The sequence below is a fragment of the Heliangelus exortis genome, chromosome 1, assembly GCF_036169615.1.
Source record: "Heliangelus exortis chromosome 1, bHelExo1.hap1, whole genome shotgun sequence".
NCBI lineage: Eukaryota > Metazoa > Chordata > Aves > Apodiformes > Trochilidae > Heliangelus > Heliangelus exortis.
Window position 1 is genome coordinate 189,013,131 of NC_092422.1, and position 26,512 is coordinate 189,039,642.

Sequence of the window (26,512 nt, forward strand, 5' to 3'; positions counted from 1 at the left end):
AAATGAGCTTGTGATTACCTGCTTCTGAGAAATCTCCATGGTTGAGATAAATGAAGGGTGCTGCAAAAAGAATCAGTAAGGTGCATTAGTTTACAATTTCCCTGTTCATAATGAAAAAAAGAACACAACATAGAAAAAAGGAAATAAAATTACAGATGCATTTGCTTGGTTTAAAGAAATATTAAAAATAAAAAAACAGAAATCACTAAATTCATGCTTCCAAAAAGTATCTCCCATAAATTTTCTTTGCTGCTTATGAGGCAACTGACTTTAATTCTTAGAGTTTGTAGTCTACCCCATCCCAGAGACTAGACATGAGCATTCACATCAACTTATACTCTTATTAAGCACTATTTGAATGGCTTAAATGGCATTTAAGGGCTATATAGGCAGATCCTTTGCACCAGGATGAATTTCACTGCTATGAAAGACAGTGAAATTTTTGCCAGTGACTGAGGTAAAACCAGGATGAAGCTCAGAGTATTATCAATCTCCTAATAGAAGATAATTAATCTGAGCCTATTGTTTAACATTAATGCAGTCTGAGAAAATAAGGGATGTCTTTTCAGCCCTTAAATCCCTTCAGTCTTCCGGATAAAGAACCATAGAGGTAACAGTTATAAATGCTATCAATGAAAATCTAAAGGAGTATCTTCTGACTAGGAAAAAAATAACCTTTTCTTTGTTTTCAGTATGATATGATACACTTGCCACTGAGATTACATTTTTAAAATGCAGAAAATGGGTGCATGTACTGAAATGTTGATTACTTGGCAAGTCACTGATTAATCTTGAAATTTCAAAGTAATATTTATAACTGGTGTCCAAGACAGTGGGAATATGACATGGAGATCCTTTAGAACAAAGTTGCTTCATACAGTTGACATAGCAAAAGGCATATAGAGAAATTTACACTGAAATAATTATTAAAGATTCTGTCCCTATACTTGGAAAACACTAAGTTCCGAATTCATTTACTAAGTATGGGCAGAAATGCTGGCTAAGAGCTCATACAGCACATAGGAGAGAGGAGGATGTATGAGAAAGTAATCAAAATGCCACAGATGCAGATAAAGTTTGATGAAAACACAAGGTGAAAACTGAAGAGCTATACGGTGACACAAAAGCAAAGTGAGAATGAAAAATTAAGAAGGAACTAGTAAAAAAAAAGAAAATTTGTAGGGAAGATGTGGGCCTCCATTTTCCTACTTAATGGTGCATTGACGTCAGCTCCCTCGCCAGCTATGAGGTTAATCAGAAATTGTGCCTGTGCAACTAAAAGTTTTGGGCTTTTTACAAGCTGTGATTAGTATTAACAGGGCTCTGGTTACTTTCCTTCTTTATCACTCAACCAGGGTAAACTAATCAAAATGGTCAAAAAGTTGAGCTAGGCTTCACCAATACATTAAAACACATTGATAATCAAAACTAACTTTGCTTTATTTTATGCTTTCCATTTCTGTATTTGTTATGTTAAAGAACTTCTCTGCTTCTGTGGAATTTTGTTTGCTTCCTTGTTTTTAAAAAAAAATTATAATTGTACTAGGAATAGTCCTAAAGCTGAGAAAATAGAAAACTTAGCCTAAAATTAAAATGCTACTAATACAAAAATTTAAATATGAAGAATTCAAATGAGAAAAAGGAAGAAAAAAATAACATTTTTTAAGAGTTCAAAAAAACATGGTCTGTTTTGGTTTGCATTTTATTCTATTGACGTACCCGACGGTAATACCAAGGCATACCAAGGCATTTAAAAATTTACAGTGTCCTTCTGGAAACTTGAATGAGTTCCAGTAAACGAACAATCAGACAGAAAAAGCCAGCATGGGCCCTGAAGTCCCTCAAATAATATTTACTTTATGTCATGGCTGTTAATGCTTACCTTGAATATCTGCAGCTCTTCCAGGACTACCTCTTCCTTGGTCCACTTCTCCTTTGTGATGCTCACAACTTTCAGGACTGTGCCTATGTCTGAAACACACATTTCTCTTGTAAAACCCACACTTACATTTCAGTACCTACATGCCACTCCATTTTATGCCCTGAAGATAGAGGTAATACATCAAGGATGTAGCCTTCAAACAACATCTATCCCTGTTTGTGTCTTTTGCTATCTCAATAGCTCTATACAATACATTTATGGTTTTACTGTATGGCTGAGCCAACACAGTTATGGGATACTCCTGTAAGAGATGGTCTCAACTCTCCTGCTACACAAACAAGAACACAAGCACACACAGAAACACAGACAAGCTGTGCTGCCAGCTAGAAGTTTCTGCACATTTCCTTTGGCCAGAATTGAGGCCCATCTGACCTCAAAAAGCTGCAGTTCAGAGAAATTGGCAGAAAATTATCTACTCTTTTATTATAGAATGAATTTTCATCCAGTATAGCACCTCAATCAGAAACGGGTTTCATTTAAATGTTAAGCAGTACACTTTTAAAATTTATCTTTTCATTTTAGGGAAATTTTTGAACAAAATTTCCACTCAGCATCAAAACTTTAATTTAATCATTACATAAATTATTTCTTTGGAGTTATCTAGATGATTTTTTTTACATTAAATCTATTCAATAATTTTAACCCAAATCCCTGCTTATTAAAAAAAAAACAGCTGCTTGTTTCATCTCAGACCATCACACACTGGTGAATCTTAAATGGCCTTAAAAAGAACCCTTAAAAGCAACTCAGGGCAGTGGGACGGGTGCTGGAATGTGCAGTTTAGAAATACTATGTACAGTATTGGAATAATGAAAAATAATACACTATAATAGAAAGCATGAGATTTTCATTCTTGTTTACCCAAACTACTGGAGCTCATATTACCAATCAAACCCAAAAGCATTTAAGTTTGCCTTATGTATTATAAATTTTGCTTGTTTGTATGACATAATTGCGAAAGCCTGCAAGTTGGTTGCTTATATTCAAACACAATTTTCTCATCTCCTGCTGCTCAAAATCTCCTGGGTTATTTGATATATCTGTATCAGCCTATATATATAATATCTGAAATTTTATCTTCGAGATTATTTTTTTCCTTAGGACAAGTTTAGGGGATAAAAGAGAACAAAATCTCATGCTTCTGAAAAGGAAAACTCACTTTCAAGGAAGGTGCAGAAGTTAAATATCTGCACGTTATGGAGTGCCATCTGGTGGCTGCATGGTAAGTCCTGGCCTCCACACCTCTAAAGGGGACGATTTACTCTAGAATTATCGTTAGTGCTGGGTAGTAACAGTAAACCTGGAATATTCGAGTTGATGGTTTCTCAAAGACTATAAATTCCTATTAGAAACTTTATAGTGGAGGATAGTAAACATCTGAAAGCAACCTCTGTAGATACTAAAATAATATTTTGTATATTTTAACTAATGAGCTTATCTTTCTGGACAACAAAGTTTAAATTACCTTTTCTCACTGTTATAAGAAGAAAAGGAAGTTTTAGTGAGTATTCCCAAATTATAGGCATCTGATAGCTTGGGAGTGTGTTCCCTTTCCTTCTCTGCTGACTATATTAATGATTGCATTCAGAAAGTAGCAAGGATTTTCCATCATCATAGCTAAAACTTATTCCCAGCCTTCTCAGCCAGCAGGGGAGCACTTTAATGTTCTTCTTTATGAAACTGTACTTTTCTCTATGACATCACTGTATTTAGCTTGTGAGGCTCAGAGAGGGATTTTTCATACTGTCTTTTTTTTTTTGGAAGACAAGTTGTGAGAGGGACTGAGCTGGCAGATCTAAGTGGTCCAACAGAGGCTATCTCTGTGCTCACATGTGTGATAATGCAGCTAGGAAGCTCTTGAAGGCTGAGAAAACTCACACTTTGTAAGAGAGAATGCTCTGTGACATTTCTGTCCTTTCCCCAGTCCCTTCTGTATATCCACACCAACAGCCAAACACTATATGGTACAAGATTTGCTTATAGGCCAATAAAATGCCACCGAACACAACAGGTCTGGGGTAGGATTCAAACAGAAACCTTAATTTACTGCAGCTTATGGTAGTAGCTCATCCACTGTCCTGGATAAACCTTTTTACCTCCATGTACCTTAGTTTCACCTGCTGCAAGATGGAGATAAAGTCAATGGCCTACTTATTAAAGCACTGAGATCTAACAGTGAGAAGTGCTTATAAGACCTATTACTAGTGAGAGAATGCCAAATTGTGGATTAAGAAAAAGAAATTCCAGTGGATTAAGATGGTAATTTATTACTTCAGAAATGTTATGGTTATATAGCAGGTTAATATTTGTTAGCATACCATGCTGCTGGGTGATTCACACAGTGATTCTAAATTGAAATACTACAGTAAAATTAAGACTTCTTCTTTAAGACATAATAATATCTGTCTGAAGGACAGATATATCTGTCCTAAAAGTGTAAATAGATACATAAATATCCATAGAAAAACTAGAAGACGAGTTTCTTTCCTGACAGAGTAGCTTAACCTCTCTGTTCAGTCCTCCTCTTCTTGTTTGGAGCCAGTCACATTGTGTTTTCAAAAACTTTTAAGTGGAATTGTTGCCTTATGCTCAATTTTAAATTCTTCGTAGGTGATCAGTGGCCAATGAGATTTCATGCTGAAGCAACATTTTGCTGCAGGTAATAGGAAGTACTTCTTGAGGTGTTTTTTTTGTTTGTTTGTTTTTTTTTTTTTTCTTTTAATTGGTTACTGATGAGGAGGAATTTGAGACAGCCTATGATGTAATGTAAAATTAGGCAATGAATGGTACTTGGAAGGTAAGAAGGTCCAGGTACTATGACCCCTAACTGCTTTATCACCTAGGAACCAGGAGACATAAAAATCCCAATAGTAGCAATCTCTTGAGCTGACAAATTAATCTACTCTTAGCATTTGCATGAAGTAATGGCACAAAATCAGGAGCATCTACATCCTTCCCAGAACTGCATGCATGGGAAAAACACGTTAATGATCAGGTTTATTCAGGACTTGCATGAGCAGGAGTGATCTTAAAGGACATGGTTTGAGCAAAATGATAGTGGAAGTCCTCTCTCATACCTGTTCCCAGGAAAATAACATCATATTGTCCATCCTCTGCTATGACATGATCCACCACAATCTGAGTCAGACGATAGTCCACATTGATTTGAGTGAACACCGGTCTTCCCGTCACTGGGTACACGGGTTTGTACATCAGTGGATGGCGTTTGATAAAGCTGATTACTTCATCAGGAAAGTCTCTGGTAGACTTTATGAGTGGATCATAGGTTTTGCTTGGGCACTGAATGAAAAAAGAATGGGAGGAATATTAGGGAAGAATTATAAGGAATCTGCAGGTTTCTTTGCATAGTAGGAAAGCTGTCTGGTCTGGATCAGCTATATCACTTTGAGAAACACATTCGCCAGTGGCTGGTAATTAGATTTACAATTGAAAAAGCCTAGTGTTGATTTGAAAGCCTGGAAGCACACTGAAGGTCATTTTCTCCTTGTTCCTCTAATCTCTCCTCTTTTCATTTTTACGTCTCTTCAAAAGCTCTTCCACTTCATCTTCATTTTCTTTTATCCTGCTCCCAACAATTCTCCTTTATCTTTTAAAACTGCCTAATTATTTTTGTTTCCTCTCAATCAAACTTCTATTCGTAATTATAAATCTTCTGTTCCTGTTAGTTATATGCTCACACCTGCAACGACTTGCAGATACATGCAGGCTTTGAAGAACAATTTTTAAAGTCTTCTCTTCTTTCTCAGAGATTCTGATAACCTAAACTAAAACTTAGAGGGAAGATGAACTTCCTTAGCTTCTATAAGATACTTAGAAAAAGAAGACAGCATTAGAAAACAGAAGTTGTTTGATGTTGGATAAAATGTGAATTAAATCATATTTATTGCATTAACATATTGTAAACAAAAACTACTAAAAGCTACACAGCTTTTTTCTTTTTAGTTTTATCACCAAATGGTCTTTAAGACTGTAAACAAGACCCTTCATGTTTTTACAGCTAGCAATGTTCCTGAAAAGAGTATGAGACATGCCTTAATATTCATACCACTATCACTGATAATTAAAAGACATTATTATTAATATCCAAGCAGTACATTCACAATTGTGATGCACTTAGAAATTCTTTTAATCATATATTCGAGCCAGAAAGACTTAGCCATAAGCAATCTAATAGGATAGAAAAATACTTATTGTTTTAAAAATATTTAGGATCTGCTTGTATATATTACACTAATAGATGTCATTACTGCAGGCCATTTTGGAATTTTGGTCTTACAAATATGCCACAAATTCAATCCATACTGAAGTAAGAAATCAAGTTTTCTGGGAGAACACTTGTGAAGTCAGTGTGAAACCAGGTTGCTCAGATATTTTTCTCATCCCAAAGCACCTCTCAGTCACCATTACTTCATTATTGAAAGCATTTCTTTAAAACCAGTGAAATTCTAACAATGGGCTCTGCACACCTGCAATGAATTTCACCTCCTTGTTCCCTGCCACACTCACGGGTGCCTTATCAAATTGGCTATTTTAAAAGACAAGAAAATCAGGTCTGGAGTGATGGAGACCTGTCACCTAGTTCTCATTTCAAGGCACATGTACCTACCAGCAGTTAAATTTGCTATTTGCTGAACAAACTAGTGCATTTACCCGTGTAAAGGACTTTCACCAGCAAGGCTAGAGTGCCCTCCGGTGGCTACCAGAGGATAATTTCGGGGATTTAAAGTGCAGCAACTCCTCATGGATCAGTTTTCCTGGGGTTTTTTTGTATATTTTCTGCTCTTATCTGAGGTTTAACAGAGGCTGAGACCCTGCCCAGATGCAGTGACCCAGAACTAGGCAAGAGCTGCTCCTGAGTTTCCCCCCATGTTAGACACATGGCCTGATTTCTCTTGGGACATACGCTTGGATGTACTGTGGCAGAAGGCCCCTAGTAAAATGCTTCAACCATGTTCACTTTTCCATGCTGAAACACCAACATCTGTCTTTTCCCTGTATACAGCCTGCAGATACCATACCTTTTCAGTGAACTGCATGTCCTATGAATTCCCTTTATTTTTTTTCTAATAGAGGAAGACTCTCCAAATGCCAGCTCATTATTTCTCAGAACTGACTTTTCCTGTATAAAGCTGAAAATCTATACGTGTATACAGCTGAATACAGCTGAAATTACTGCCCAGGCCCACAGCTTGACTGCTGCAGCATCCTTCTAGCTGGCTTTGAACAGCACAGGCTCATCCTCCTCTGGAACCTAACTTTATTAGACCCATACTGGCCAACTAATCAATTCAGCTGTTTTGGGGTTTTTTTTGCTTACACAAAGTAAGCTGGGTCTCACATATCTTGCCTGAAGACCAACCCCAAAGCTTCTTCTTTAACTTCCTTCAACTTTTTCCCTTCTGTGACTTTTGGGGTGAGCATACTTGCAAGGTCAGGCATGTTGACCCACCACCTCTCACGTTCACCTATCTCTGTTTTCATGCCCATGGCTGTATCTCTCTTCTGTCCCTTGTTTTATGCTTAGTCTCTCAGTCTGAGAAAGCTTTTCTTTTGCAGCCAGAGTCAGCTCGGCATTGTAAATCCTCGATAATAGTAAGACAAACTGAAAACACTATTCCAGTTGGTGACATCCTTTTACATATATAAACTGTTGTTTGCTTCTTTTCTATTTTCAACTACGCAATCCCTGGATTTACTGCCAGGTGGAGCCATAACACAGTCTGTGAAGAAAGAAACGTGTTTCAATAATGCCTTTGTAGTCTGTGGGGAAAAGGACTCATAGCCTACAATGCTCCTTCATGGCTAACTTTTAACAGCAATGATTTAGGTTCACATTCCCAAATTTCCAGCGTGACACATGTTCAATCTATGGTGCCAGTTAAGGGCAATTCTGCTGTCACAATTTGTGACACTACATAAGGTTGGCATTATCTATTTGCATTAGGAGCAACGTGCACAGTGCTAAGGGCTGAGCACATCCCTCCTCCTCCATTGCTGACAAACTCCATCCTCACAGACACATAATACCAACAGCAAATCTGTTCCTGTGAGTTCAGGACCATCCTGGACCCTTCTCCTCTTGGGTTTCCACTGCTCCTTCTCTGCCTGGACTGAGGTATGCACACAATTAAAAAGGGAACATAGCTTCCACCTGCTGGGTACAAGTACTGTGTGCCCATGCTTAAGGATGAATTCTTCATGCAGTAAATACAACTGATACAATGCAGAAATATTGTCAGCATACACAATTCTACATGCACTTTGACCTGTATACGAATACCCTAAATGCAAAGACAATAGTAACTAGTTAAAAATTTCTGACTGAGGATTACATTCTCAGAAGTATCAGAGATTACCTCTGTATGCAGAAACAAACAAGGCTGGGTGACATTCTACATCTACATCTACAGCCACATCATGAAACAAATGAACTGTTGAAGGCAGTTCCTGGTCTACCTTTAGGCCCCAAATACTGCCACAGATTTGGGTGAGTGGGTACCAGTTGGAGCATGCCTAAACTTTGGCAAAGGCAAAGGCTGTTTTAGCATCAAACAGTCCAGGGACTGTGGGGCTGCACTTGAAAATGAACTCTGGTTTTATTTAATAGAGATGTAGCCTAAGTGAATTAAGAGTCTACAATTTCCAAGCTATTTCCAAGCCCTGCTTAGACAGATTTTTATGGCTATCTAGATTGAGATCTATCAGATTTTGTCTAAGTGCCCATTAACAATAAAAGCGTGCCAATTCTAATTAAGATACGTTCTATTGCAAATTCAGTCCTTTTGTTTCAATACACAATTTAATGTATGACTGTGAAAGAACTGATAAGAAACCAAAGATGGATTTATATTATTCTGCTATGATATCTACTCCAAGGACGTCCCTTGAAAATCCAGTTTAATAAAAATGAAAAAGCAGAAGGAAGTCCTGTTGAAAAAAATAGTTCGATTGGAAACATATTGCAGTGAATTATCCCTAGGGGTTTTATGATAGCATTTCTGTAAGAATTTCACCTTCTGGCTTGCTGAGTATGATCTCCCACATTCTGTTTTCTGCTGTGCTTTCAAAAATTAAAGTCTTTGCAAGGTTACACGCTTGAGGTGGGTTATAGTCAGTTTGGCTTCTGAAGAAAACAGTATCAGCTAAGTAATTTCACAATGAAATACATGCTTTTGTATTATATAGCAAAAGATATTACAGAAATGGTGTAACAAAAAAAAAAAAGAAATTAGATTTTAGACTTTGGGGTAAAAATCAGTAAACATGAGAAATTATGCAGACAGCACAACAACTACACAGAAACCAAACACATGCACACTTGCTACATGAACAGTATTTCAGCAATAAACATCTGTCCTTGCCTTTAGAAAAAACATGGTCTGAATCTTTGTCATTTATACCAGAAACAGACCTCAAAACCCTATGGAATTCAAAAGCATGTTTATCTTTGCAGGGGTTGAACTAAAGTTTGTTGGAATCAATAGAAAGAAACACGTGCTTTAATTGCCTTTGGATGAAAATTTTGCATCAAATTGTTCTATACTTTATGAGAAACAAATTCACTTCTTCAACCATGCAATAAGTCTCTTCCCCCTCATTGAGTACTACAGGTTGATTTTTCCCTTATATGTGTATTTTCTGTGGTTCATGTTCTCACTCATTACTCGGAGTTACAGCCTGTACATTCTGGAACTTTGCTGATTGCTCACCTAGTCACAGCTCAGTCCCAGAAGTCTTTTTCTATATGAAAAATTGTAGTAGCCCCATATAAGCCCTCATCTTAAAGATGTCCTAGACTTTTGCCAAGAATGCATCAACAGAGGAAGATGAGAGCAATGACATCACTTACAAAAACCACTAGGATAAAATGTCTGCCAATATGGAACTATAAAGTTGTTACAGTAATCCCAAAGGCCCAGACCCTACCATGCATGGTATAGGGAAATCTTTGCCAGCTCGTGCAGCTAATTCAGTAGAAACAAGGACTAAGGGTCTTATCCAAAGACCCACTTGAGTCAACAGGGCCTTTTCTAATTATTTTGGTGGGCTTTGGATCCCATCCTAAGACAGCATGACCACCAAGAACAGCTGGACAGGTGTGACCTTGTTATGCTTGGCCAAGGGAGTTATTTCCAGAGGCATTACTCTCTGTGGCATGATGGATGGAATAGGGGAAGGAAAAATTCCTTTTGGCCACCCTTTGGCAAAGTCCTCAGGCAGCTGTTTAAAGCTGTGTCCACCCATCATTGTAGAACAATTCCTGTAGGCTTGTGCTTCCTTTCATAGCAATCAATAGGATGTATGATGATAAAGGCTGCATGGCCAAGTGGGTAAGTGAAGCTGCCTTTCACCTCTGAAAATGTGAGTTCACATCCTGTTGCGTGTTTCATGATAATTATATTAGTGTTCTCTGCCCAGTTCACAGAGCACATTTATTCACATCATCAGCACCAGATGCTACCTCAGATATGTGACATCTCCCTCTGAAAAAAATAAAACATTTGCTTCTTTATTAAATGTCACAGGAATAGGCTGGCAGGGTCACTTCATCTGGACTGCAAGCTCGTCTGACTCCCTAAAAGTTCTTGTAACACCATCACTGTGCTCTCAGCATCTTCTGCTTTTGCAAATAGAGTGGGATTCATCTCACCTGCCCTAGATTCTTATCTTGGCTGTGTGTTAACTGCACAAAGGAGGCACTTTTTTTTTTTTTTTTTTTTTTTTTTTTTTTTTTTTTTTTGTGATAAAGAAATCTAAACAACTAGCTCAGATTTGATACTTTTATTCTAGATAACTGACATCGAGAAAAATGGATCACACTACATGATTAAAATTAGTACTGCTAGAAAAGAATCCTGCAAAAAATGGATCCACCACATAATATATCCTTCTGAGGCTGCTTAGACCTTCACTGTTGTGAAAATAACTTGATATAAATATACGTTAAGAAACGAAAAGTAAAGAAACAGGCAAACAAAAAAGTATAAAAGAAAATTCCCAACAGAAACAGAATTGGAAGTGTTAAGGAACCTCTATTTAACTGCAATATAAACTCTGGCACAAAACTTTAAAATAATCAATTTAATAGTAACTTAAACTTTTTCCAGTGCCTTCTGAGTGTGAGTTTGATTTCACAATAATCACCCTGGACTAAGTCTTGATCTCAGATGATCTAGAAAGATGCCTTTTATTGCCTCACCTGTTATTTGTATCCAAATGTAATCAGGAGGTGGCAAATAAGGCTAATCTTTCTTAAGTAAAAGCAAACATGAACAGACTTAGCAATTCTGCATATACATAAGCTTTTCTTTTTTTTTTTTCACTTGTCTTATAAAATTTGCAGCTTAGCAGAGTGCAGAATGTGTAGATCTCACACAATACTGAGACATACGGTGTGACTGTGTTAACACTATGTGGAAGCCCTGGCCAAGATTTTCAAAGCTGGCACCAGACATTAGGTTCCTAAATAAACCTCAAATTTTGCCAAAATGCAGAATGCTTCACACCATCCAGTGAAGTTGGTATGAGCTGCTCAATCTAACGCCTGTTAAAATTGTGGCAATTATTTGAGAAACTAGCTATGAGGTATGCAAAAAAAAAAATTTAAATTTTCAATTAATGATGCATATTTGGTTCAGCAGTGTTGTTGTTTACTGACAATTTTAAAACAGAGGCTGTTCCCTGGGAGCTTCAAAAGGATTTCTATTTCTAGTGTGCTGAAAATCCCAATCTCAAAGTGACTGATCACATTAGACCCACTTAACAATAGGACTCAGACAACCATAGGAGAGAGACACAACAGGGACTTGATAATAATGAGTGCAGCAGGCATTTGCTTCACAGATTTTGCAACATCCAGGCTAGGAATTTTTATGCATTTCCCATGGAGAACCAAGCACCACACCAGCAAGACATTCTCTTGGGAGCATATGAAGTAGCCAGAATAAAACATAAAGGAGTGAAATACTTCTCATATCACTTCTGCATCGGGGAATTGGATGTCTTAGCCACAACTTCCTTCCAGGGCGAGGTTTCAGGCACATGGGCCAGAGCCATCCAAGGAGCTCCAACCTCCTTCCTGTTGAAGGTTTTTCACTTTTCATGGGATAATTACCTCTCAGCTTAGCCAAAAGTAGTCAGAAAGTTGCTCAGATATTAACCAGCGAGGGAGAAGCTATGTTTTCCTCTGAAAAGCCCTCTGGTTTATATTAAGCACTGTAGGGACTGAAGGACCAGACCTTGCCTCACAGCAAACAAATTAACCCTGTGGTCCTTCCTTCTAAAGCTCCCAGTGAATGGATATTTAAGTAGCAAGAAGATACGGCCTTGTAGTGAGCATTCTCCTGTGACATAATCTGAAGTCTTCCAAGCTCTAAAGAAATTCCTTTATCACTGATCCAGCAAGCAAAACGCAGAAAAACCGAATCACCTTCAATTAGTCACTCTTGTGTTAAATGGGGACACATCCCAAGCCCCCCCCCAAACCTATTCCCCAACAAATAGAACTTTATTTGTATAATGTTTATAGAGAAATGCAAAGTCTGAGTCCTAAGGGGTTAAGATATAATACTGTGGACTGGTGTGATTTTCCAGGGTGCTCAAAAGTACTTTAGAAAATGGGGTATTTATAAATTGAGGATCTTCTGTGGATTAGATAACAGCTAAGAGACGACCCTCAGGGTTTAGTCACTTATATGCCATTGAAGATTCAACCACAAGTCACTCTGCAGATGAAACTTGGGCTCCTCAGTGGCCTAAATAACATGTGGCTTATTCTCTGTAGTCTGATCAGAGCTGCACAATACATCTTGCATTTGCATATGCCTACAAAAAGCCTCGGTGTTTCTCTACAGGATGGATATGGTTGTGCCAGAGGGTCTGGACACTCAGCAGGGAGACTTTCATGAGAACCTTGCACCTACTTAGAGCAAGCCTGGAAAAGGGCAGGGGAGAGGGGAGAAGGAGAGTCAGGAGACAAAGTGCAAATTTTAATCAACCTCACTCTACCCCTACCACAAAAAGATTTTTTTTAGGATGGAGTTTGCATCCCACTGGATATGTGATATTTGCTTCATCCTTTCTCACTGTTTATCTTGTTTGTATTGCTTTTCCATTTAACATACCTGTAACATTGATAGAAAAGGCTGACATAAGAGAGCATCAATCTGAAGATAACTGGGCTGACACCAGCCGGGTGACTGAACTTAACTTTGCAGGTGGAACTTTGCTATTCTCTGCTGACCCTGCCAGCAGGAGAGGTGGCCGAATTTGCAGTTTCGAAAGCTGCCATGATTTGAGAGGTGATTCATGTTGGGGAAAACAGGTTGGTAAGTAACAGGAGGTGGAGGAGGCTTTCTCAGGAAAATAAACCCATAAAGTGAAACATTTCCCTTAATTAAGCAGCCCCATTTACAGTGGGGAGATCAAAGGAGAGGGGAATTGGAGAAGCAAAGAATGCAAGACTATCCCATAAAAGATCAGGTGAAAGAGGAACATAAGTCTAAAAATAACAAGGGAAACCTGTGCAACCCTCAATGTTTTATGAACACGCTTATTAAAGCAGCTAAACTAACCAGATGGGAGGACAGGGGGAGGCTTTTTGGCAGACAGTATTTCTCTGTGGCTTAGCCAAGTCCCGATGGGATGGACACCACATCTTGATCAGCCCATGTACTGGATTAGCAGAAGAAATAAAGGAAGGGGTTTCACTGAATAAAAGGAGGGAAAAAAGCCATATAAAAAGATGAAAAAGATCACAGGAGAATTTGAGGGCATGTAAAGGAAAAAAAATCACAAAGAATTCAGGAGCTCAGGGACATATTCAGATCAGGACTGGAAAAAGCTGAGACATAAAACCCTTCAAATGCTTCAAATGGAGAGAAGTAATGTGCTGGGCTGCTTCTTCTTGTAGGTAAGAAGTGACTTACATTGCAAGAATCTCACTTTGCTGATCCAGAGACACCTTTTGAACAATTAGCAAATCAGTTAGCAAAATATCCAGATCAAACAAAAATTTTTGGTGTTGTCTTGCATAACAATTAATAGTCCTAGATCAACTTAGGTGTTAATCATCATCTTTAAATACTGATATTCTTTCAAAAACGTGACCTCAATGCCATTCACACATCACCAATTGAATGAGGATGGTTCCTGTATCCCACCAGAATAGCCAAATGGACATTTTTAGTTGCTGCGATACTGCAATGGTTACAGATACATAGATATGCTAGAAATGTTTTTTCCTCCTAATTAATGGAAAATCTTGTTCAAATGCCTTCGTGATTACTGGGAAGGTATTATGAAAATTATTTCAGAATACAGACAGACAGACAGACAGACAGAAAGAAAGAAGGAAAGAAGGAAAGAAAGAGAGAAAAGAGAGAAAAGAGAGAAAGAGAGAGACAGAAAGAGAAAAAGAAAGAAAGAGAGAAAGAAAGAAAGAGAGAAACAAAGAGAAAAAGGCTTCCTTTAAAAAAAGACTTTAAAGAAAGTCTTTGATGATTTCTTTATGAATGGATGATTTACTGTTTGAAACCCTAAGACACTGGAAGAAAACTGGATTTGTTATCTGGGGACAGCTGCAGATATGCAAGCCCAATTTTTGAACAGCTCTCTCCGTTTTCAAACTGCCCTTTGTCGCAGGACTGCTGACTGCCTGTATTTTCTTCTCTCTCTTCTCTCGCTTCTCTTTTTTTTTTTTTTTTTTTTTTTAGCTTCCAAATTGAAATAGATTTGAAGCCTTGCTCTATTTAATTCCTGTTATTTCCACTTGATCTTTAAGACCTCAGGGACAAGTCAGAGTAAATGCTGCCCATTTTGCAGCACCAATGGTGAGGAGCATGCTGGAGGTCCCCAGTCCCCCTGTCCCTGGGTCTCCCATGACAGCAGAGGGCAGGCAGATCCTGCTGCAGGACCAGCACCCCAGGCAGGCAGGAGCTCAGCATTGCAAAGGCATGATATCATGGTCATGTTGGGAGTTTATCTCCAACACAAATTGCCACAGGAAGCATTTTGTCAAAATTTCAATATCAAAGTGGTCACAGTCTCTACAGTGAACAGCTTTATTTACTTAGGAGATAAAGGCAGCTGACCAGAAAGTTAAATTAGGGTAAAGCAATCTCCTGCTTCTGTATAAATGCTGAAAGGAAGTCAATGCCTCTCTCAAAGCCAAATATCAAAAGAAATGCATTTCCTAGTGTAGCCATTTTTAGACTCCGACAGTAACTTAAAATATAAGAAATGTAAAATCAGGGCAGTGCTGGCTACACGAATTGTAGGCAACACTTTCAATTTCAAAAACATTCTAGTAACTTCAGAAAGCATAGATTATCCCTCAATGGCTTTTTTCTGAGCATTCCTGAATCACCTCATAGCTGGCAAGAAATTATGAAACAAATCCTTAAGGAAGAACATTTCAGCATTCACACTGCAGTGTCACCCAGGGGTGTAGCGTGCTGCTTCATCTCCTCCCCATTGAGCACTGTGCTGCTTGTTCAGATCCCAACCTAAATCTAGTCATGTCCAAAGATTTGACATTGCCCATTATATGATGAAAGAATGCCATCAATGTACTTGTATGGAACCCTATGTTAAACTACTGAGCCTGAGGTACATTGCAGTCCAGCTCACTAAGACAGAAGATACATAACTATGCAGCAGTATGTTTACCTTATCTACACTACAAATATTAGAGATATCTTTCATCTGAGAGCTTTCTTAAGTAAAACCCACTTCTCTTCTCAGTCCTTTTCCAGACAAACTCTGACAGAAACCCACTGAGTATGGAGGTCCTAAGGATTTTTATGAGACCACTTTCTCACAGCTGTTATCAGGTGCTTAAAGGAAGCATTTGGAGAGTTAAGGAGCGGCTTATGGAAAATACCCATTTATCTTTACACTTTCCAACTTTTAAAATACTTGCAAGCATGGATATTCAAATAAGCGATAACGATCAGCATTGACATGCTTCAGCATGACATGTTTCCTTCCTTGTGAATCCCAGCTCAACCATGTGATGGCTAATACACTCAAAAATGCAATGAGCTTATGACCCGTCTATCTGTACAGAGTGTTCATCCTTATGGGGCACTCTGAGTTCTTTAAGAGAGTTATTTTAATCTCTTTAGATGCCATGGGACCAGCTATTGTTCTCACTGCACCATTTTTGTACTTAAAACTAAATGCATCTGCCCTTTTTACCCAGTAATTGAGTTGTACATGCTTAAGGAAAAAAAAAAAGTAATCTTCTTTTCTGGGGGCACTATGTATTCTGTGTGAGAGAGATGCATAAGCTCACAGTGCCTAAATTTTCTAAATTAGGAGTGGATTTGCTTCAGCAGTGCAGATCCTTGAAAGGCCAAATCAGTCTCTGGAGCTGCCTCAGTCTTCACAGAAAAAGCTGCCCCCTGTGACTTGCCTGCAGCTGAAAGGAGGGAATCAGAGCTCAGGACCTGATCTGTTGAAGCCTGGGACAACAAACAGCAAAGAGCATGGGCTTGGAACATGCAACTGAGTCCACTGGAATGATGATGAGCAAAACATAGAGATGAAAGGAAATGTGTGGAAAGAAGAGCTAGATAAGCTTGACTGAAGCAAAGGTTACACCAGTGCTGATGTCAGAGAAATAATGCAGAAGCACCAAGATGGCTTCCAGGCAAAGTACCAGCCATCCAACCTCAATAGCTCCGTGCTTGCCTGGATTTATACAGCTACCTAGTACTAGTTCACTGGATACCTGACCAAAATTATGTAAACTTATCCTTGATAATGACTATCTTACTCTTAAAATAATTGCTCTTTTATATTGTACATAAGAGTTGTGATGACTTCTTTCAAACATATGCATTTTTTGAAAATACCATTATCTTCTTCAGCTGTATATGCAGGTCCTTTTCTAAATTTACTACCAAGCCAGAAGTGGAAGAAGAATTTTTTTAATATTTTTCCTCACTGTTCCGTACTGGTTGTTAGATCTGATGTCTAAGAGATTGGGATTTAAAAGTGTTCCCATACATTAAACTTTTCTTCCTACCACCTTTCATCATATAAAATTTACAGCAACTAACTTCTTACTCTACTTCAAAATACAACACATGAACAAACACACATAATGGAATCAATGACCATATGTCAAGTAATGAGATAACAGATATAAAAGATAACAAGAAATACAAAATAAAGATAACAGAAATGCAAGACTTCAAATAAAATACTTCATTATAACTTAATACTCCATAAAGAAATGCTTTTGGCTTTTTATGAAGTGTTGATGCTTTAGAGGTGATACCAAGAGACAGAAACACAGCTGTACAATAGGAGACCACAATAAGGGAGACAATCAGGAAATAGTCTGGACACAATGTTATCTCAGAGACATGGAAAAATGTATATTTATATACCTACAGGGTAGGTAGGAGTCTGAGTTGTTGACAGAAGGGAAAGGGTAGAGAAGACAATTTGGAACATCCTGAGTGGAAAATATAAATTGCCAATCCAGGGAGGGGTGTGAATTATGGTTGCTTTAAGTGAAAATAGAAGTCCATAATTAAGGAGACACTTACTGTACCAGGCCTGGGATATGGGATGCGACCTTCATATTGTACCCACCGATGATCCACACTCTCTTTGTGAGCATAAGGGCCATTGAAAACAGCTCTGATATCTGCCATGCTGTACACACAAACTGCAGAACCTTTGAAGACAGAGCTGAAAAAGAAGATGGGTTGATATGCACACTGTAAACACCTCTTCAGCAGATGTTTCATCCAGTGATTTAACTACTTCCACAAAGTCTGATAGGGCCTGGATTAATCCCACGTTTGAGAGCTGGTATCAGGGATGCTAAATAACAGACAATCTGATAATTGCAGACATTTGATGTCACTGTCAGTACAGTTTAAAGCTTTGCTTGGTTGAATTTTTTACTTAGTCCTTGGGACCACTTGATAGACTGCCTTCTTTTCTAGTGGCTGACAGTTTCCAGTTATCATTTATTAACTATTTTGATTACAATTTTCTGCTAATGAAGGAAATGTCTTTTAATTGTATTCACATCTGGAAGTTTGTTTATTAGTGATACTGCAGCTGATGTGCCTGAGAACTGCAAGCTGCACTGCAATATAAAAGTGAGATATATATAAAAAGAGATAGATATAATTATTTTAAGTATTTATTTATTTATTTGTTTGTTTGTTTTTCTATGTCTTTTCCCTCATTTTTCACCTTTTTTTTTTTTTTTTTCTTACTTTTTTACCAAAAAAAACAATTCAGTTTTCTGAAGAACACCAGGTTGCTGGGTGGTATGTACTTTATTTATTTCATATGCTATTCCATTTCTTGTGCAACATTTCATTCAATTTCAAATGTTTTATGTGGTTATATATTCTATGGAGTCACTGTGGTGTGTTTCTGACATAAGAGTCTTGCCAATTCTTCCCTATACTCACACTGCTCAGCATTTGGCTAATCTTCGTTATTTACAAATAATTCAAAGATTCTGGAGACAAATAATTATTTCTTTCCTTTGTGACAATTCTAAATAGACCAACACACCATTGCAGCTGATATGTTCATTAATTAATTAAATAATCTATCCCCTTGAGATAAAGATGGTTTATTCTTCCATCAACTCCTGTCTTTAAAAACAGTGAAATACCATTTTAGAGCACAGAGACAGATGGTGTCCAGCTGCTGCTTACAGAAATAATGCTTCATGACAATGATTTGTCTTCAATAGTAACTACTGGTTGCTCAGTAAATATGACTGAAACTTGAGATTCAGCTAGATCAGGTTGAAACAAATTAACATGGTTTTGATTGTTAAATTTTCATTTTGTGTTACAATCGTTCTCGGAAGTCAGGCACTCAATGTTTTAGGGCCATAACTTATTATTTCCATTTCTGAAAATCTGATCAGTGATGACTACACCCCAATAGTGCAAGCTTCATCAAGCAGTCTCTCAGTGCTCTCAGCAATCAGGATCTTGTAATAGAAGGGTTTAATGAAGGGTTTAATAAAAGGCCTGAGTAGGATCTTCAGCATTTATTGCCAGAGGGAAACATAATTTTAGCACACACCTTGTTGTAGTGAAGACTCCATATACAAGTGGGTTTCTGTCATCTCTTGTAGAAAGTAAGAATATATCTTCTGCAATGGAAAAATGTCATTCTGTTAGGTTCTTTTTAATGAAACATTTACTATTTCTGCCTTTACCATTTATAATTCAGAGATTTGTAAATATTTATCAAAGCTTTATTTTTGCCTGAATTTTTATTTCTGCCATGTGATTATGTGCTAGTATTCTGAAGTCTGTCCATTTGAAGATAGTCTGTTTTTCACAGAGACCTCAATTTTCACTTTCCAGCTTTTCAGTATGAAAAGGAAAAGCCTCATATTTCTGATCAGACTAATTCCAATTACAATCAGGGACTGATAAAAACCAGAGATATTACCACCTACTGTTTGGAAAAAAAAATCAGAACAAGACATAGTTTTTCTACAAACAACAAAAAGGGCACCAGAGAAATACTGATGTCAAAATAGAACACTAAAGATAAAACAACTTACGCAGCTCATCAAAATGTGTGTCTGCTCCTTCAGGACCAGGTATTGAGCACACAAGCCTGGCTTTCAGAAAAGTAGTCCACTTGTTTATTAGGCTTCTTTGACCTCCCATATCATTCTAATAAAAATAAAAAGAAAATATTTAATTATTCAACAAATAAGATTTTTAATAGATGATATCTGATGCTAGCACAGTGTTGACTATGCTTCTTCAGCCTGATTCCATTGTTTGATCTCACCACAAAATAAGGTTTTTTTTTTCCCAGAAGCAGTATAGGACAGACTTCCTATAAGTACCTCTAGTAGTCATTTCTCCACTCCCAATTTCCTAAATTTCCTAAATATACCCAAATCTGTTTGGAAAACTGTCTCAGCACTTCTAGAGCTGAAGTGATGTCAAAACATATTTCTGTATAATGTGATTATTTGCTCCCTGTGATGCTATTTTTGCAATCAGTTGTTCTTCAAAATATCTTTACAAACCGAGCAACAACACAGAACATTCTGAATAGATTTCTAAGTAAAGAAAAACTATATTTATCAGAAGTTCTTGAAATATAAATACGATGCTGTTTGTTTTGTATATATAGTAGAGAGATGAGCATTCCAGGGAAAACCAGTTATATTATTTCAATAATAATTCTTAATGGAAATATAAGTCTATCATCCACAAAAGATTTTTTTTCCCATTTGTTTCACTGTGGGTTTCCAAGACATGAGCTTACTTGCCCACCTTTCCTTTATTTACTAGAGAAAGTAAAAAAATCTTGAAAATTTCAAATAATTTGAAATTTGAATTAGCCTTCTGAAAAGTGTCCTTTTGCTGACTTGGATCAGTAGGGGTGTGTGAGGAGAAAGGATTTTAGAAGAAAGTTTTGTATCTTAAGCTGGAATGAGGAGTTTGCCTAGGATTCCGCTAAGGATTCTCCTTCCATTGAGAACATGAAAAATCTAAATAATTACATCCCTTTGTCCCCGTTGGCCCCAAATAACAGATCTATTTAGGTTCTACAAGACCCACACACACACACCATTTATTTTTTTTTCTTTTTCTTCATTCTGAAAATTGTGTGAACAGGGATAACAGGAATATTGCAGCAGAAACCAGAAATTCAAACAGTTAAGATAAATGTTATTTTCAACAGTAATCTGCCAGCTGCATGTTGTGAATTACCCCATGATGATGCCTACTTTGTTTTTTACTTATGAAGTCTGAAGCCTAGGAGAAGTGTGCTGTAAATGTGAGCACCACAAATTTGATCACACACATTCATTAGGAGAAATGTCTTTTTGTTGATTGGCTTTGCAGCTCTGAAGGTTTAGAACCAAGCAGTAGGAATCACTGGGTAGTTGAAATTACAAGACATTTCTGTAAATAGGGTTGTATCATAAATATTACAGGCATTCAAAAAGCTGATTTTAAATTCAGAAATTCACTTCACAAAGAATAACACTTCTCTGGTAAGGAACTCTAACCCTTTTCCCTTTTCATGTACTTGCTATTTTAAATAGGTTGCCTCAGTTGGAAACAGTTCCTGTTAATCTATTGCCTTTGGAACTCCTGTTGAATTGCTACCTCCTCTCTTGATTTCCCGAGGTCCTGCCAAGCCTGAAGCTTTGCATCTAACCAACAGATTTATTACAAAGGTGTCAAAATTAGCAGCCTGAAGCCAACAGAAGAAGCTCTGTATGCCTGTGTTCTGTTCAAAGGCACAGCAGATAAAGTTTGTGGTATAATTAAAACCGAACAATTACAAAGATGCAACAAAGAATCTTAAAAAGCAAGAAGTGTTAAGCTTTTCCTTCCTCTGGCAATTCAGATCAGCTGAGGAATTCTCCCACTGCAAGGCTTCCACTTTGATTTCTGGCGGATGCACTGCAGCATCACAGGAGATGTCTCTAACTGCCTGGCTAGCATCAGACAGCAGGGAGAAATCAAGATGTTTTCATCAATGGGAAAATTATCCTTGCCTAGCTCCTGCTCCTGTCATTGTGTTCACCTTCTACAATAGATGGAAAAACGAGTATTTGTGTTTTACTACCCCTATGTCACGATCCAACACAGCATTTTCACAAATGCTCATTTTAAATGCATCAGTAGTTCCACTGATTTCCTGTGCTTAAAGTAAGCAGTATTCGGAAGTGCTATGTGTTTTAAAGTACAAGTATCACTCCAGTACCACTGGATTTAAGATGTGTCCCTGTTTCCTCACTCTCAAGGCAGGATACAATGTTAACCATGTTATTCGAATTTAATAGACATTAGGACAGACATTTACTAGGTGTGCCACACATATCCAAAAGCTAGTAATAACATCGTGCAGTTTATATAGGAGCAAGGGGAATTCAATGACCAGCCAGCACTCCATGATCTACCAAGTCCTTCTGAAGCCAGAGAGTGACAAATTTACAGTGCAGAAATGGGGAGACTGAAAAGACCTTTCACTGGTTTAGCCAGTTGCACATATAATAAGCTGACATATCCTCTAAATGCTTCTCTCTACTGCCATGGCTGAATGAAAGAAAATGTACTTTTTTATTAGAGGAACAGTGGAGTTTTTTGTTGTTTGTTTGTTTGTGGTTTTTTGTTTAATTGTGGGTTGTTTTGTTGTGGTTGTTTTTTGGAGGGGGGATTTGTTTGCTTGTTTGCTTTCATTTGGGTTTTTTTATTATTAGCAGCCATATAGTACTCTTCAGTTCCTTTATGTAATCTATGAACAATACATTTTTTTTCAGTTTCCTAAGATGCGTGCAGGATTCTAACTGGAAAAGTGCAGGAATTGACAAAGGGTTTAGCTCAGCTTAGGCAAAGGAAATTCAAAAACAACTATCTTTGCTCCTGGACTCTAAAGTAGTGGTTGTCTTGATAAGCTCTGAAACTCTCCATTTTTTTTTTTTTAAAAAGGGTGCACCCTTTCCTTCCTAATACTATTTTTGTTGCATATTAGGTAAGTCTTTGACATGTCTTGAAGCTTCAGGTGCTAGAGAACAAGCACGTATCCACCTTACCTTCAGAACATGTTGTCATGAACTCAGTCACTTTGCATATCTGCCTCTTCTGTTGCAGCCTCCTTATACCATCAGAGTTCATGATTATTGGCCTCTGAGAGGCTGGACAAAGGACTTACTGGCCAAAAATCTTTTTGCGACTGGGTTGCTACAGAAAGATGACAGTGTCTTCCCTGGTAAAGATTATTTCATAGTGTCCATCTGCAACAAATCACTGAGGTGCTGAAATCACCAAAGTGAAGGTGTCAGTGTGAAGGTGAACAGAAATAAAGATTCAACATGAAGTTACAGCATCCTAAGAAGACCACTGGACTGATTTATGCCAAGCAATGATTTGCCTCAACCCTGCTGGAAGTGTCTGAGTGCACTGAATTTATTTTGGACGAAAAATGCTGGTACTGGAGGCAAAGAACAGTAAATATTTCAGAGGGATGAGACAAGAAGACAGGATAAATATAAGTGCTGAGAGAAGGAGAAGGCAGCATGAGCAAGCTGCCTTATTCATTCCAAAAATAAGGCTAATCTACTTGTAACAGGAAAGCAGCCACAAATATCTGAAATCTTATCTCCCAAAATATCACTTCCAAGCACACTGGATTAGCAGTGTTTACTATAAACTTTGTTACAGTACAGATGAAGGCACTTAGGCCTGCATATTTCTTTTGGAATATAAATAAAGGCTTAATTAGCACATAATGTTTTTTAATCTCACCATCTGTAACAAAAACCAACACTACTGCCTGAAATACCTTAACAGAAAGAAGGGCGAAGGGCCTGTAAAATCTTAGTTACTTGGTTACTTGTGTTTTTTTCTGAGTAAGAGATTTAGATAATTGCCAGCTAGAAGGTGGGCAGTTCAATCTGTCACCTATTGAGAAAATATTATCGAAAAATAGAAGTTTTAAACACAGAAATTAATTAGATAAATGGGGAAGTAATCAAATATTATTTTAAGAAATCAGACAGATTTTTATCCTACTGAAATCCTAAAACTTCAATCTTTTTCAATGAGTTAGTTCTAAAAAAATAATCTGTTGGAGTGACAAATCAGGTTTACTGAATTACACTAAGAATTTAAATATCTGCTAACTTCAATGAGCACAGGTAGGTCTATGACATTCTAACATCCAGGAAGAATTGTTTAAATGCCACAACATAAAATTTGTGAATTAAATTAAGTTCATATCATACACCTTTTTGGGGACATTTCCATGGAAATATCAGTTTTCTGATCTGCAGTTTGAGAACAACTGAGCAAAAGAACAGCTTTTTCAAACCCTTTAGGTTAACTTTATCATGAAAATAAAAACCATCATAAAACCACTCTGTGAATAAGTGATTTAAAAATCAACCTATATTAAAGACTTTCTGTTTTGTCTATGCTATTGTATCTTATACATGATATGAATGTAACTTCATTAAAATACACAAATGTTAGTCTTGGAATCCAGTAGGCTGTGAAACAGATGGCAACAAAGCTAAAGAACATCTGCATCTTTGGGTTTTAAATCTCTTATTTGTTTGTAAGTAACAGTGACAAATTGAACATTAGAACAAAAAGTGCAGTTTTCTGAAAATCAATCAACATCAAAGATGTCAAACACTGTGATTCATAAAACTTTAAAGACAGTAATTATCCTGAACAGCCTCTTAAATTGAAAAAAAAAAAAAAAAAAGAAGACAATGAGTGGAATTTCTAGAAGCAGGTTATTAATTAGAGCCAGTGGCAAGATGTACAGAAGGACCATCCAAATTCCTGGCCTAAATAAAAGGAAATGCTGGAGAACACAGGGGGAAAGTGCTGAATCTGCAAAAGACCCTGGAGCTCTTCTCTTGTGTGAAGCCTGGCTACCTTACAAAGGCCCCAGAAACAAATGGCAGCCCCTGCAGCAAAGCCTTACATTATAGGGGGGGAAAAAAAAAAAACAAAACACAGCTCAAACCCTTCTATCAGACTTCATAAATGCAGAAACAGACAACAATATTCTTTGGGTCTCTGTCTTCAAATTTATAGGTTGTTGGGGTTTTTTAAAATTATTTAATTTTGCTTTGCATTTTCTGGTCCTACTTTACTCCGTTAGGTACTGACCTAACACAGGAAAGTAAGATTTCCCCCTTCAGGAATTCAGATTCAAAATTTCTGGTCCTAACATCACTGATGTCAGATGAAATATTCCTCTCAAGCTTTCAGCAGTCTGTGGGTAAGATCCAAAACATCTAGCTGACTTCAGAGAGAATAAAAGTACACTTGCAAGATAAACAAGAGAAAGGAGAAATGTGTGATTTTAGATCTTTGGCTGCTCTGCTATGGATACCATGAGTAAACTTGGCAAAGTCAGTTCACCTCTGTGTCTGTAGTCCCCATCTGACAGCAGGAGTGGTGATGATGTTTGGTAATTCTGCTGTTTCTATGAGATTTCAGAATCTTTCATGTGGAAAGCATCTCATTAAAGGATTGCAATTACTTCATATAAGATGACACGAAGCCCTCTAGACACTATTGCTAGTATGCAATACTTCTGCTGCCTGAACTAGTTGATCCACAGATGAGGATTTGAGTGGGACTCAGTCTCTTGCACCAGTCTCTTATTGCAGTATGTCCCTTATCAAGTCCAGCCTGGCAGACTGATGATTTTTCAGCCTACAGACTATGCCTTTTTAAGGTCTCTGTCTTTTAAAGGTCTTTTAAACACTTTTAAACACCAGGGATGGTGACTCAATCATCACCCTGGGCAGCCTATGCCAGTGTTTAATAACCCCTTCTGTGAGCAGTTTTTTCTAATATCCAATCTAAACCTCCCCTAACACAACTTGAGACCATTTCTTCTTATCCTGTTGCTTGTTACTAGGGGGAAGAGACCAGCTTCCACTTTACTACAACCTCCTTCCAGGTAATTGTAGAGAGCAATAAGGTCTCCCCTCAGCTTGGTATCACTGCGATGCCTCTCAGGCCACAAGAATGCAGACTGCATGTCCAAAAGCATAATGTGAAGTTCCTCTAAGTTTGCATGGCTTGAACATTAAACTTTTCCCTAGGCAAACCTCCTTTCAGAGAATCCTCCTATAATTGTTTTTCACAGCTTTCCTGCTAGCTTTGAAAGAAACTGAACTTCGAAAGAAAAAAAAAAAATCATAGCTAGGGAACAGGCATACAAAAACTGAGGCTGCCTTTTGGTCCCTGGGACTTGTCAGTTACAAACACCTTTCTGAAATCATCCTTTGTCACAGTCCAGACCTTAATGCACAGTTTATTTTGGCTCCTTCCTTATTTTCCGCATCTGGAGACAGAGCCATTGTATCAGACTCTAAAACTAAAGGGTCCTCATCATCAGTGCAGTAGATTTACTGATCTCATAACCTGTCACTGCTCTGAACCAGCCAGCTTCAGTCCCCCAGTGGAAACCACACTGTTTGTTGCAAAAGGAATCGGAGAGGTTAAATAGTATCTTCTACAGACTAAGATTATAGTCTGTGGGTCATATCATTCATTGAGCTCTGTGCGAGGCCAAAGTTGATTGCACAACCAGGGTCAAATACAGATCTCAAAACCAAAACAAACACAGAAGCTAAACATTTGTCTCAACCCATGTTCTTGCCTATCTAGCCAGCAGGGTCAGGCAGGAAGGACACACATCTCAGTCAGTCATGCAGGAGTGCCCAGGCTAGTGCCAAACCTGCTTTTGGCAGCCCAGCAGGACTGAAAAAGGGAAGCCTTTGGCATGAAACCAGAATGAAGCTCAAGTAGCTGAAGGATGATGTCCCAGTCCCCTGACCACAAAGTCATAATTTGCTACGCTTAGAGATATTTGAACATCTGAATCAAAGCACTCTTAAGTCAGGGACTTTGGATTAAACATATGAACTCCACTCCAATTAACTCTGCAGGCTTCCCACTTCCAAGCCAGTAGGTTACTGACAGTTTCTTCTACAACTAGGATGGTTTCCAGAGTTTGTTTCAGAGGTCGTGCAGCTGCATT

At 37.8% G+C, this 26,512-nt stretch overlaps 1 protein-coding gene across 2 annotated transcripts in view; it reads right to left on the minus strand.

Annotated features, from left to right (window-relative positions):
* The window catches only part of SEMA3D (semaphorin 3D), a 138,422-nt gene that overhangs the window by 16,682 nt on the left and 95,228 nt on the right, over positions 1-26,512 (minus strand). For both annotated transcript variants that reach the window (XM_071734054.1, XM_071734055.1), the window contains 6 exons: positions 19,530-19,644; positions 19,040-19,109; positions 17,524-17,668; positions 5,020-5,242; positions 1,883-1,971; positions 19-60 (listed from right to left, as the gene is read on the minus strand). In XM_071734054.1, coding sequence (XP_071590155.1) covers positions 19-60; positions 1,883-1,971; positions 5,020-5,242; positions 17,524-17,668; positions 19,040-19,109; positions 19,530-19,644 — 684 coding nt within the window. The remainder of the gene's footprint in view (positions 1-18; positions 61-1,882; positions 1,972-5,019; positions 5,243-17,523; positions 17,669-19,039; positions 19,110-19,529; positions 19,645-26,512) is intronic.